The 14,807-nt window shown below is 41.7% G+C and overlaps 1 protein-coding gene across 1 annotated transcript in view; it reads left to right on the plus strand.

The window, feature by feature from the left end:
* The window catches only part of PSIP1 (PC4 and SRSF1 interacting protein 1), a 115,577-nt gene that overhangs the window by 75,784 nt on the left and 24,986 nt on the right, over positions 1-14,807 (plus strand). Inside the window, exons 12-14 of the mRNA XM_089678075.1 lie at positions 3,610-3,665; positions 3,820-3,890; positions 12,124-12,225. Of these exons, the coding sequence (XP_089534201.1) occupies positions 3,610-3,665; positions 3,820-3,890; positions 12,124-12,225 (229 nt within the window). The remainder of the gene's footprint in view (positions 1-3,609; positions 3,666-3,819; positions 3,891-12,123; positions 12,226-14,807) is intronic.

Below are 14,807 nucleotides of genomic sequence, written 5' to 3' on the forward strand. Positions count from 1 at the left end.
CAAGTGCAGGCTCTTTACGGGGCAGTGCAGGACTTGATATTCCAGGGTGTAATAGCCCCAGTTCCAGATATGGAAAGGTTTTGGAGGTTCTACTCCAATACAGAACCATTTGTGAAATTACAGAGGTTCAAGACGGAATCCTTCGGTTTTTTTGGCATCCTCCCTTCAGGGTGATTTCTTGGCCTCCTTAGACCTCAAAGACACATATTTACAAGTTCCCATCTGTGCGGGGCACCAGCGCTTCTTGCACTTTGCGGTCAGGGACATGCATTATCAGTTTGTAGCGTTACCCTTTGGATTGGTGTCTGCCCGGTGAGTGTTCATCAAGTTGCTGGCTTCGGTTCTGGATTTCTGAGACAATGGCAGATTGTCGTAATAGGTTATCAGGATGACCTCCTACTGCGAGTGCAGTCACATTTTGCCAAAAAAAAAAAAAACTTGCTTGTCTGGTTGCCTTGGCTCGTAGGCAAGGAGTGCTTCTCCCTTAACGCATCAGCTATTACAACAGGACCCCCGCTACCTATGATTGATTCACTTGGCTAAGTGTCTGTTTTTATTCTTTTGTGAGTATGCACTTGTCACTTTTCTTTTTATAATCAAGCATTTGATACTATGGTAATGCACGAGAAGAGTGTGCCCTGTTGTCTCCCCCTCCCCCCTCCCCCCTCCCCCCTCCCCCCTCCCCCCCCCCCCCCCCCAAACTCTTCTACTCAACTCCTTAGTGGCCCTCCCTATGTACTGGAGGCCACATGGGCCTGCGTACTCCTGCATGATATCAGCGATTTTTCTCATGTTTTTTTTCCTCACTATTTGAAAATGCAGGGGGGGTGCTTCCCCCTCCATTCTTTGGGTATACTAGTTATGCATGCTACACATCTGTGACGCTGAAAAAACCCTTTCATGTTTAGAATAGTGCTCTGCCTAATGGGAGGGTCAATTACATTTTTCACTATCCTAGTTCTCAAGGCTTTGACTTTTCTGTAAATAAATTTTGGACAAGTAGGAAGCTCCTTATTTAAGACTTTATCCTTCAGTAAAATCAGCCAGTGGCATTTAATTTTCTATATTTTTATAATCGCCATTAAATTCAGTTATGAATGCATATTCTACACTCTTGTTTTATCTGATCTTATTTTTGTCATTTCCTTTCCAACATTTGATTTCTCTTCATATTTGTGACTTCCTCTTTAAACCGCATTAACTCCTCCTTTTTATATCCTTTATTGACAAACCTATTAATTACTTTATCACTCTGTTCATCAAAATAGTTTTCCACGTCACAATTTCTTCTTATTTGTCCTTTCGGGATATTGTATTCATTTCAGATGGTGGCAGCCACTTGTGGGCAAAAAACTGTTCCTGTGAGTGCTTTTCACATACGTTGTATGAGGATTCTTCACAGATGGTGTTAAATCAAGAAAGTCCACCTTTTTCATGACTCCAAATGGAAGAAAATGACAAGCCATATTTATTGCGGTTTAATATTCTCCAGAAAGTTTGCGTCATCTTTGAAGCGCCTATAGAAAACAAGCTCCCTTTCTCCTGTTAAAGATATCCCCTGCCATGACCAAATTTGCTACGCTGGGGGCATATTTATCCCCAATTGCCACACCTTTTTACTTGTGAATAGTATTTTATACCAGAAGAAATTATTCCTCATTGCCAAATCCAGTCTGTTGCGCATAAATTTTCCTGGTTCTCAATGCTCTTCTAGAGCCCATTTTACAGCTTCTATACCATCTTCTTGCCTAATACTGGTATGTTTTTTTGTACTCCCCTCTGGTTTTTCATGACACTCCTGGAGTTACCTTGAAACAGAATTGGAGTAATCTCTGAAAGAAATAAAGTGCATACTGACCTATTCTTATTCATGGAGGTCTGGTGAGTTTTCCTTAGTGGTGGCGGAGCACAGAGGTGGTGTGAAGCAATGAAGATTTACTGTTGCTGCACTTTATAAGCACACAGCAGTTTTCAATTTATCTTGAGAGCACACTTTGGCCATTAATATAATGGACATTTTTATTGATCATATGAAATATTGGGTATTAATCTAGTTGGCTATATGTGGTTTGTTTTGAGTGCTGTGCACTGTTAGATTTTTTTTTTTTTTTTGGCACTTACTGTGTTTTGCACAGCAGCTGTAGTGACCTTTTTTTTTTTTTTTTTTCTTCTCAGCAGCGCAGGTGAATTGATTGTACTTGGATTTTTTTCCACCCTCCTTCACGCACTGGGACGTTCCAGAATCTATGAATATCAAGCCTGTATCTTGTACTGTACATTTTAAAATGAAAGGAATTTTGACTTGCGTATAAATTCCATATCTTGGAGTACAGGACACAAGCCAAGCTCCACTTTGTTCCTGTGTTGCTGTGCATTGCTTACTAAAAAAACTGAATACTCAGTGGGGTAGGGCTATATGGGGACACCTAGAGGTAAAGTCCTTAGTAACTTTGCAAGTGTTCAATCAGTTGAAGATACCAGCCTGTAATTTAGGATGTATGAATATCAAGCCTGTGTCCTGTGCAATACTCCAAGATATAGAATTTAAATTTAAGTCTGTCTTGGTCCTTTTTTTTTTTTTTTTTTTTTTTTTTTTCCTGGAGTAAATCACAAGAAACTGAGATTTCTCCCCTCTTGTCTGTTTCTCTCATTGCTTCTACAACACTGAGGCTTAGCAGAGCTTGAAGGGGTTATGCCTTGGCAGGCATTTCTGCCTTTTTTGGTCATTGCCCATTCACCTAAAGGTGGAAGCTTACCCAATGAATATGGACTCCTTCAGTGCCTTGTGATGTACTCCAAGAAAAGGGATTTCTACAGGTAAACGAAAAGTCCTAATTTGTCACGCTTAGGAATATTCAGGTTTTTTACAGTCTTGATTGCAGTATGAGTGCCTTATTGCTTTTTAATAGACCTGCCTAAATTATGCTGATACACTTTTTACAAATACGTCTTCTTACTTAGATTGATGCCATTTGCCTTAATCTGTTAGTTCTGTGTCTTATGTATTGTACCTGGAACACCACTTAGTGGTCTTTTGACTTAGAGTAACACCACTTTTGTTGAGAAAGAACATTCCCCGTTGAGTGATCTATGTACAAGGATTTAACTTTTCTACAGATTCCCACCTTTTTTTTTCTTCTGATAAATGGATATTTGTCTGTGTCCATGTGCAAAGGTAGATGTGAATGGGATTGATTTTATAATTATCAATTTGCTGCTGCACTTGAAGGATTCTAATAAGGAAAGTGGCAGAGTCTGCATCCCTTTAGACATGATTCCCTTTGGGAGTCTCTCACCAGAATTAAGTTTTTGTTGCAGGGATTGCCCAAAATCTGACTTGTGCAGACTTCTGGGAAAAACAGCCAATCGCACAAGTAGGAAATTACATTTCTGGGGCAGTTCTCTGCACCGTGTACATAACTCTTCCATGTTGCCTTATAGCATTGCATTTTACTGATTGATTTATTTATGTATTTATTTTTTACCAATGAAAGTGGAGTTGCATTTAAGAGCTGCAATGCCACACTTCAGTATATGGAAATCAGGTGTTGTGTTAACTGAAAAGGAAAGTTTAATCCATTGTTTGTATTTTTTTTTTTTTTCTTGCAGCCACAATAAGGAAGAAACTAAAAAAGCAGATGTTAGGAAATTTGACAAGAAAAAAGGTTTGTTTTGTTAGGTGCAATTCAGTTATAAATATGTTTTAGAAGCACAAACTTTTTTTTTTTGTACTGTATTTTTGCTGTGAAATGTTGGTCGAACTACAAATGACTTGTGTTTTTTTTTATAAAAAAAATTTTTTTTCTTCATATTTTATAGAAACCTCCATTGATGCTAGGCTTCAAAGGATACATGCAGAAATAAAGTCCTCATTAAAGCTTGACCACCAGGTTTGTATTGGAAGGTTTCAGACATGGTTTAGGTTGTGGTTTCTTTAGACAACTGTAGGCAGCAAGAAAACTGCTAATGCTATCAGTGAAATACCGGGAAAAGAATGTACCGTATTTTCCGGTGTATAAGACTACTTTTTACCCCTTGAAAATCTTCTCAAAAGTCGGGGGTCGTCTTATACACCGGTATACGGCATGCTGACACTTTTTAGGGGGGCGGCCCGGTGCCGCCGCCGCCCCCCCCCCCTCCCTCCAAGGGACACTAAGTACAGGGGTGGGCAGGGGCTGCCGTTTCTTCTTACCTGGCTCCGGTCCCACGACGATCCGGTCCAGGAAGCGCGGCTGCTCCTTCATTCGGTTCGGCTACTGGATGTTCGCGCAGCTGCTCGGCTCTGCCTCCTCACCGGTGATTGGCCGCCAGGCACACAGGCGGCCAATCACTGGCGAGGAGGCGGAGCCGAGCGGCCCCGTGAAAATCGAGTGGAGCGGCCGGTAAGTGTGCCGTACAGAGGTGCTGCTGCAACCACATATGCTGGCTGCAGCAGCACCATACTGGAACAGGGGTCCGCAAGTGTCATTGGTGTCAGTGATACCAATGATGGGGCATTATTCCTCCCACTGACACCAACTATGGGGCACTTTTCCTCCCACCCCCCCCCCCCCCCCACTGACACCAATGATGGGGCACTATTCCCCCCCCCCCCCCCCCCCCCCCCCCCACTGACACCAATGATGGGATACTATTCCACTGCCACCAATGTTGGGACACTATTCCTCCCACTGACACCAATGATGGGGCACTATTCCTCCACCCTCCACTGACACCAATGTTGGGATACTCAAAAGATAAATATAAAAGTGAGCGCTAGATGAAAAAGCTGCTATGCGCCAATAAGTACCAAAAGACTATAATAAACATGCAAAGAAGGGGGCGCAGCGCTAAAGTGCAGTATGGTATAAAACATACATATATGATATAAAACGTACATAAATACAGTGATAACAAAATGCCAAAAACTGTGTATAAAGGCAAAGTGAGTCCTTAAGTAATAAACGGTGACTGAAAAACGTGCGTCTTCCGGTGATCAGAGTAATTGAATCATGCACTCACCAGATGCATAATCCAAATATGCATATAGATGGTGTCCCGATATCCAAGCGAAATGGTCCCATAGATGGATAAGGTCATCATCTGAGTACAGCGGTCCGTCCAAAATATCTTCTTATGGATCATGTGTTGCCACACTAAAGCACCACTCGGCTGTCCCCTAGGAGACTCTGCAAGTAATGAACTCAACAGGGTCCCAAGAAAAAAAGCCAGGATGGTGTGATACCGTTTAAATGAAAATTTATTGATCCAAAAGAAAGAAAGACAAACTGACCATAAAGGTGTACAAAGATGGCCGCCGCTCCATGCGGTGGCGCAATGTCTGGGGTATGCTGCTCTTACCGCAGTGTTGAACCAGCTTATGTAGGGTTATCTGATCCAGGTTCAGTCAGACAATGAAGAACCTGAAGTCTCGCTGCATCAAAAGATAAATGAAATCCTGTCCTGGGCAGACTTCAAATTCCAGCCTTGTCAGCTGTATATATCCCAGGCATAGACAATTAGCAGGTGGACCTCCCTAGCCAGCAGTGCCAGTACTTGTGTTGCAGGTGAGGGATGCAGGATGTGCACCTCCATGTTCAGTGACAAATTGGACAGATTTGTCTCCAGGTACATGGATATTCTAGCAGAAGCACTGGATACTTTGGTGGCTTTGTGGGGTCAGTCCTAATCTATGCTTCTCCTGCCATTAAAACTTCCTCATCTGCCATTAAAACTTCCTCATCTGCCTTGCAGAGGAGGACATTCTGCAAATTCTCATTGTTCTGTTTTATAGACCAGTTCACCAAAAGTAAATTTCCCTCCATTTTCTACATGTACAGTACTTTGGGCTGACAGTCTTATCTGTGACTCAGGCAAACTGTCATCTAAACCTGTGGTCTCAAGGATTGGGTTCCACCATTTTCCGTCAAGGCACACTACTAGATCTGTAAGTGCTTCTTAAAAACTTTTTTTGGCATCCTACAACTATTTCTTAGATTTACGACGCTATCACCTGATCTGTTGATAACCGGTTCTGTAACTTATGGCAGGTGGGCAATTTTGTTAGAATGCAGAGGTAACTTCAGGTAGCTGTTGAGCTTTGGCAATCCCTGGTTGTTTTTTTTTTTTTTTTTTTTTTTTTTTTTTGGGGCGTGGGGGCTGTTAGCTTGTTTGCTGCGTTGCTAATTCCCCTCAGTTGGACTGTTTTTTTTTTTTTTGTTTTTTTTTTTGTCTTTTTTGTCTTTTTTGTTTTTTTTGGTTGTCTCAAACTTGAAAGACTTTATCTACCTAAGTCATCTATAAAAAATAGGATTTTTGTACTCTCTATACTCACCGTAAAACTGGACCTAGGATTATGATTTTGGTGCGGTCTCGCCATAAAACCTGAAGAATACTAGTAGTGGGAGGCATTACTCTAGCCTGGTCTATGGTTTTGTTTGCCATTTTCCAGTCCTCCTGACAGTATAAACCCAAGCAGAGTAGTTTTATATTGTTTTTAAAATTGGGTATAAAACTTTTTTTTATTTTAAACCTTAGTCAAAAAATGAAACCTTGCAAGGTAAACAGACATAAAAAACACAACCGTCAATAAAATAAGCAGTCCGGACTGCAATGTCAACAGGCAGTCAGTAGTGTTAATTAAAGCAGGAAAGAGCCACACAGGTGCTCAAATGAATGCCACTGATTGAGAGCATAAACTTTACTGAAAGCCAAAAGATGAAAGCAAAAACATGATGTAGGTATAATGGACATAGTAAAGGCAATAATGCCACCATTACCGGTGGCGCTACAAAACAATGTCCTTGGTCGTAGGTGATCACATATACTAGAGTGGATTAGACCTGTATAAATTACAGTTGCCCTGTGGTAATAAAGTAGAATCGTTCCGATACTTCCAGTTCTGGAGATCATATAGCCGGTCTATGGGACACAGCAGAGTCAGTCGGGCATGACTGCAAAGTATGCAACAAACATCGAAGGCAGTCCAAGTGACAGGCACAATCCAGCAAGTATAATTATGAACTTGAATTAGGTAATCCTACAAATATGTAAGGTGGTGTCCTAGAGATTTCCACAACATGTCCCACCATAGAGTTGGGAAAAGGTTGCAGCTAATCCAGCTGTGCGCAGGTAATATAAGACCTGTGTGTTACTTTAATGGGATGACACAACAGCTCAACAGTCAAACTATGACAGACAATTCCAGCAAGGATGGACGGTAAAGATATATAGTTTGCATAGAAGATCATAGGTGGATCACTCACCAGAAGCGTATTTGACACTCCAAATCTTGGTAATCATTAACTGAGCTCTGTGAGCTTCCACTGAATGCTGTCTGCGTCAGGCTGCGTTATTACCCATGGGTAAAGTCCGGATACCGCTGGCAGTATGACTCCTAGGTAAAGCAATTAGAGAGGTATTGCGGTGTTTAAGGCATTGCACATGTGGTTCCAAGTTGGCCTTGCTTCTTCACAAACATGTAAGGATGCCTGTGGACATTGCATCTGGGAGCGGTGACGTCACTACATTGATGCGTTTCATCCGCCAATCACCGCAGACTTCATTAGAACAAGGAGGGGTCAGTTAAGTGCTGGTTTAAGTTGCCATTGCACATCTAATAATGCTTGCACTGCACCCTCTTGTATTAGATTGCCATCACTACAGGATAATAAAAAAATAAAATCACGACTGAAGTACATGTCATTACATTTATTCCCAGACGGGGAAAAGAGGGAAAGAAAAGGGCATGGCACAATAAAAAGTTTGGACTAGACAAGCTTTAAGAAACAATCAGTCTGTAAAGGAGATTGAGCATCTGACCAAATCTAGGGTTCATCCAAATCAATTACGTATCCGTTAGACTAGTCCAGGAGTGCCCCAAAATTAAGTTCTGTATTAAGGCCTCTAGGGACAAGTGTTCCCAATGTATAAATCCAAAATTTTTCTTTTTGAAGTAAAACCCTATCAAAGTCCCCACGTCTAGGGGACAATTTAAGGAAAAAGATACCTTTTCATGTTTAAGCCAGCAACTTTACCTCCATGTACCTCCTTGAAGTGTAGTGCTAGAGGAGGATTTTTTTCTCTCCTTTTCAGTGCGGTTACCTTTTTCTTTTATTGTCTCTCAAATGCTCACCAATGCGGACCTGCAAGGGTCTTTTGGATTTTTCAATGTAGAATATACTGCATGGACATTCCAACATGTATATAACCCTACAGGTAGAACAGTTTATAAAGCTTCTAACTTCAAATAACCTTGCTTTGTCCACTCTGGTGAACATTTGACTTTTTTCAACATGGGCAAAATTGGCAATGACCACAAGGGTACATTCTTGTAAAGTTGGAGAGTTTGGTTAGCCAATTTTTTGACGATTTTGTTTCTGGTATTCTGAATGCACTAACAAATCATCTAAATTAGAGGCTCTATGTACCACCATTTGGGGTTTATTTCCAATCAGATCAGCAGTAGTGGAATTGGCTGTCAACACATGCCAGTGACTGCTTATTTTATTGACTGTTGTCTTTTGTATGTCTGTTTACCTTGCAAGGTTTCATTTTTTGACTAAGGTTTAAAATTTTGCACCTAATTTTAAACAATATAAACTACTCTGCATAGGTTTATTTACAACTGCCTCTATACAATCTGTTCATACTGCTGTTTTTTGTTTTGCTTTATGCTTGGTTATAACCCTTTATATATGGAGACAGTTATGTAGGTTGACCTGCCTACCTTGCTGGCTATATGTTTCTATTACTCCTGACTGTATATGTACCTCAATGGACCCCAAGAAGAGGATTTTACAGGTACTTTCAGCAAAAGTTTCTTCCAGCAGTGGTCCGAAATGCATTTTTTGTGCGATGACAGCCCTTTCCTCCTATATCACAATTCTGTTCTTATATCGGTGTCCACAGTCTCCCTATTCACATCTGTTTTCCCTTCAGTGTAGTGCTCTCAGACCCCCTTCACATCACTCCCCATTTATTCACAGCAGTGTTCTCAACCCCCCTCAGCGTTTTATAATATAAAGGGAGATAATACAGCAACGGTACAGTTCAATGCAAGAGGGTTAGGAGAGCCCTGCTCCTTGGAGCTTACAATCTAAGAGGGAGGGACTGGTGGTACAAAAGGTAATAACTGCGGGGGATGAACTGATAGGAGAAATAAAAGATTTGGTTATTAGCTGAAGGCAGGATAGGCTTCCCTGAGAGAGGTTTTCAGAGATCGCCTAAAAGTGGGCAGAGTAGGCGATGGTCGGATAGATTGCAGTAGAGAGGTCCAGAGGATGGGGGAGGCTCAGGAGAAGTCCTGGAGACGAGCATGGGAGGAGGAGACAAGGGAGCTAGAGACCGTCGTGGGAGGAGCAGAGAAAACTGTTTGGGTGATATTTGGGGCAGTTATAAATGGCTTTATATGGTAATGTTTTTAATTTTATTCGTTGGGCAATGGGAAGTCAGCGGAGGGATTGGGAGAGAGGGAAGGCAGATATGGAATGGTTGGTAAGGTGGATGAGTCTGGCAGCAGCATTCATGATACCATGACCTGCAGGTTCACTTGAAAAGCTAACCCTGGCAGCTCCCACTCCTGCCTTTCTTTCAGTGCTGTGCCTCCCACAGTCAGTCCAGAATTGTCCTACCTCCTGCTCTCCGCACTGCTCTGATCATAACAGCAGTAGAGGTTGAGGAAAAAACCGGATCCTAAATGGCGCAACTGCAGTTGTCTGGTTGAGACAGAGGCTCTGTCCAAATTGCAGTCCAATAAGTGATGCCTGCTATAAGCGCTGTCCATTGGATTTTGCTGAGGTTTTCTTAAACAGTCATAGGTTGGGCTTATACTCCAGGGGTCTGTGTACCGAATTCAGTAAACTGCATAGGAAATTTACAAGGAGTACAAATATCAATTTATGACAAGGTGCACTTAAGCTATGATGATCTTGCAATACTATAGAGTTTACAAGACCTTTTTTTTTTTTTTTTTTTTTCTGGTTAAGACAAAGGGGTCTCAGTCTTTTCCTTAATTTCAAAACTGAGTGTTTTATTTTGAGTGGACAATACCTTTTAACATACTTGTTTTAAATGATTTTTGCATTCTGTAAGGGTGATGGTGCTTGGTATAAAAAAAAATGTAGTTCTAGGTAGAATCAAGTGAATCCTCTACATAGCTGTATTGCTTGGCTTTAAAGAATAAGTTCACCTTTTTAACCATTTGCCACCTGCCCTATGGCCGAATGGCGGCCGGCAAATGTCATCAGCGTTCCGGGTGGACACCATATGGCGTCCTCTCGCACATGCGCAGGATGCGCTCCTGCGCGATCTGTCACCGGCCGTGTACCTCGGACACGGCCGATGACACATCTGAGTATCGGGCCCCCGTTGCCGGTACCATGTGACCTGCTGTGACCAATCACAGCAGGTCACATGACAGTTGTATACAATGGATGGCTTCATTCATGCCATCCATTGTATACTAGTGTCTAGCTGTGAATGGTCACAGCTAATCACATGCACATGTCATGTGATTAGCTGTGGCCAAATCGCAGCTAAGCGCGCGCACACAAAAAAAAAAAAAAAAATCTGAATGAATCTGTCATTCAGGTAAATGCTTGCTTATAGCAAAGTAATTCTTTGCTATAAGCAAATTGTGTAAAGAAAAAAAAAAATACTGATCACTTCCCCAAAGTAGTACAATGTTACTATGGTAACATTGTACTACTTTGGTCATAGTGAAATATGAAAAAAAAAAGAAAAAAAAAAATATTTTTTTTTTTCATACTGTCACCAGTCAGTGTTCCTGATCACCGCCATGCCAGTTATATGATGACGCTGTACTGCACCGGTGACAATATGTAAAAAAAAAAAAATAGTGAAACTCATTTTTTTTATTTTCCGAAAAATTATGACAAAAAAAATACAACTTCAAAAAACTCGCATTGCCTCTTATAAAGTACGTCGGACTGTCTACTTTGCAAAAAGGGGTCATTTGGGGGATATCTGTACTGTTCTGACATTCTTGGACCTCAAGAAATTAGATTGGCTGTCAGTACTTCAGGATTGATCAATATTCAGATATATCCCATAGTTTGTGAACTCTATAACTTTCCTACAAACTAAATAATACATCCTAATATGGGTTATTTTCACTAAAGACATGTAGCAGAATACATCTTGGCCTAAATTTATGAAGAACAATTATTTATTTGCAAACTTTTATAACAGAAACAAAGAAAAACATGGTTTTTTTTTTTCAAAATGTTTGGTCTTTTTTTTTGTTAATTTAGCAAAAAATAAAAACCCCAGCAATGATTAAATACCACCAAAAGAAATCTCTAGTTGTGTGAAGAAAATGATAAAATTTTAGTTTGGGTACAATGTTGTATGACTGCGCAATTGTCATTCAAAGTGTGAGAGCGCTGAAAACTGGCCTGGGCGGGAAGGTGTAAAATTGCCTGGTATTGAATTTGTTAAAAAATAATGTACATATTTTCCAGGAAAAATTGTGCATTTTATTTTTTTCCTACAAGAGCCTGAAAAGCATTGCAGTTTGAAAGATGTGGGAGAGGTACATGGATCACCATGCTCGTAGTCCATTGAGAACTACAAGCCGTCTGCTGCGGTGGCAGACGAGACTTCTAGTTTCTTCACTCACAGATCTTTGATGCGGCTGCTGTGCTGATTTAAAATTTTACAGTGCGGGGGGGAGGGAGGGGAAATCCCCCACTCGCTGTCACAGAGCCAAGGAGAGAGGAGGACAGGAGCTGGATCATGTTATGTTACACCCTAAATATAGGTGTAACATGTTCCTAGCCTTCAAGTTTTAGCAACAAAATCAGCCAGGTAGAGACCAGATATCTTCCCATTTGTGGATTCTCCAACCTCTGTTCGACTCCTACTGAAGACAGTAATTGAACACGATTACCATTTTCTTTATCATACTTTGATTTATAACTTATTTGGAATGGTTAGGGAGTGAAATGTGTGCTTTCTATTTGGCAGACCTTAACAGATGGCCTGGTGTGGTTAATGCCAGAAGTTCTAGTACAGAAATATCTGTCCTTGGTTTTATCTAATGATTATCCACATTATCACTGTTGTCATTTCTTAGTCATGTATGTTACCTATTGTCCTTGAGCATTTTGGGTCTTTTTCCAGGATGTAAACAGATGTATTATTGCTTTGGATGAGTTGGCTTCTCTCCAGATTACCATGCAACATGCTCAGAAACACACAGATATGATCACGACTCTAAAAAGGGTAAGACTGTCTTATGCATGTTTTTTGTTTGTGTGTGAGAAGGTTAATTCATTGTTTTTTAATAAATCGAAGGCTATACATAATACATTGATAGGCCAGAGTTGGTTTTTAGACCTTGAACAGCATTCACACACTACGATGCGCCAGGGATGCATACAGTGGGGCAAAAAAGTATTTAGTCAGCCACCAATTGTGCAAGTTCTCCCACTTAAAAAGATGAGAGAGGCCTGTTAATTGGCATCATAGGTAGACCTCAACTATGAGAGACAAAATGAGAAAAAAAATCCAGACAATCACATTGGCTGATTTGGAAAGAATTTATTTGCAAATTATGGTAGAAAATATGTATTTGGTCACCTACAAACAAGCAAGATTTCTGGCTTTCACAGACCTGTACCTTCTTTAAGAGGCTCCTCTGTCCTGCACTCATTGCCTGTATCAATGGCACCTGTTTGAAGAGGTGGACAGGTGTCTTTTATACTGATAACAAGTTCAAACAGTCACACTCCAAACTCCACTATGGTGAAGACCGAAGAGCTGTCAAAGGACATCAGAAACAAAATTGTAGACCTGCACCAGGCTGGGAAGACTGAATCTGCAATAGGCAAGCAGCTTGGTGTGAACAAATCAACTGTGGGAGCAATAATTAGAAAATGGAAGACATACAAGACCACTGATAATCTTCCTCGATCTGGGGCTCCACGCAAGATCTCACCCCGCGGGGTCAAAATGATCACAAGAACGGTGAGCAAAAATCCCACGACCACACGGGGGGACCTAGTGAATGACCTGCAGAGAACTGGGACCAACGTAACAAAGGCTACCATCAGTAACACACTATGCCACCAGGGACTCAGATCCTGCAGTGCCAGACGTGTCCCCCTGCTTAAGCCAGTACATGTCCGGGCCCATCTGAACTTTGCTAGAGAGCATTTGGATGATCCAGAAGAGGATTGGGAGAACGTCATATGGTCAGATGAAACCAAAATAGAACTGTTTGGTAGAAACACAACTTGTCGTGTTTGGAGGAGAGAGAATGCTGAGTTGCATCCAAAGAACACCATACCTACTGTGAAGCATGGGGGTGGCAACATCATGCTTTGGGGCTGTTTCTCCGCAAAGGGACCAGGACAACTGATCCATGTACAGGACAGAATGAATGGGGCCATGTATCGTGAGATTTTGAGTGCAAACCTCCTTCCATCAGCAAGGGCATTGAAGATGAAACGTGGCTGGGTCTTCCAACATGACAATGATCCCAAACATACCGCCCGGGCAACGAAGGAGTGGCTTCGTAAGAAGCATTTCAAGGTCCTGGAGTGGCCTAGCCAGTCTCCAGAACTCAACCCCATAGAAAACCTTTGGAGGGAGTTGAAAGTCCGTGTTGCCCAGCGACAGCCCCAAAACATCACTGCTCTAGAGGAGATCTGCATGGAATGGGCCAACATACCAGCAACAGTGTGTGCCAACCTTGTGAAGACTTACAGGAAAAGTTTGACCTCTGTCATTGCCAACAAAGGATATATAACAAAGTATTGATGAACTTTTCATATTGACCAAATACTTATTTTCCACCATAATTTGCAAATAAATTCTTTCCAAATCAGCCAATGTGATTGTCTGGATTTTTTTTCTCATTTTGTCTCTCATAGTTGAGGTCTACCTATGATGCCAATTACAGGCCTCTCTCATCTTTTTAAGTGGGAGAACTTGCACAATTGGTGGCTGACTAAATACTTTTTTGCCCCACTGTATGCCAATGTATATAACTGTTGTCTTCCAGACTGCGTAAGTACACTATTTCCAAAAGTATTGGGGCAACCCTCCAAATCATTGGACTCAAGTGTTTTCAGTCACCTCACCTCATGGGCACAGGTGTATAAAATAAAGCACCTAGGCATGCAGGCTGCTTCTACAAACATTTGTGAAAGGAATGGGTCGCTCTTAGGAGCTCAGTGAATTCAAGCGTGGTACCGTGATAGGTTGCCACCTGTGCAACAAATCCATCCGTGAAATTTCCTTGCTACTAAATATTCCACAGTCAGCTGTTAGTGGTAATATAAAGTAGAAGCAACTGGGAACAGCTGCTCATAAAATGTCAGAGCAGGGTCAGCACATGCTTAAGTGCGCAGAAGTCACCAACTGTCTGTAGGGTCAATAGCGTAAGACCTCCAAACTTTGTGTGGCCTTCAGATTAGCACAACAGTGGTGCGTAAAGAGCTTCATGGAATGGTTTCCTTGCCATGCAGCTGCATCCAAGCTTTACATCACCAAGTGCAATGCAAAGCGTTGGATGCAGTGGTGTAAAGAACGCTGCCACTGGACTCTAGAGCAATGGAGACTTGTTGTCTGAAGCGACTAATCACGCTTCTGTATGGCAATCCAATGGACATGTCCAGGAGGACAGTACTTGCCTGACTGCATTGTGCCAAGTGTAAATTTAGTGGAGGGGGATTATGGTGTTGGGGTTGTCCTGCAGGGGTTGGGCCTGGCCCCTTAGTTCCAGTGACGGTAACTTCTGAGGTGTCAGCATACCAAGACATTTTGGACCATTTCATGCTTCCAACTTTGTGGGAACAGTT

Source organism: Staurois parvus, unplaced genomic scaffold (assembly GCF_062004578.1).
Source record: "Staurois parvus isolate SC_StPar_1 unplaced genomic scaffold, SC_StPar_1.0 ptg000198l, whole genome shotgun sequence".
Classification (NCBI taxonomy): domain Eukaryota; kingdom Metazoa; phylum Chordata; class Amphibia; order Anura; family Ranidae; genus Staurois; species Staurois parvus.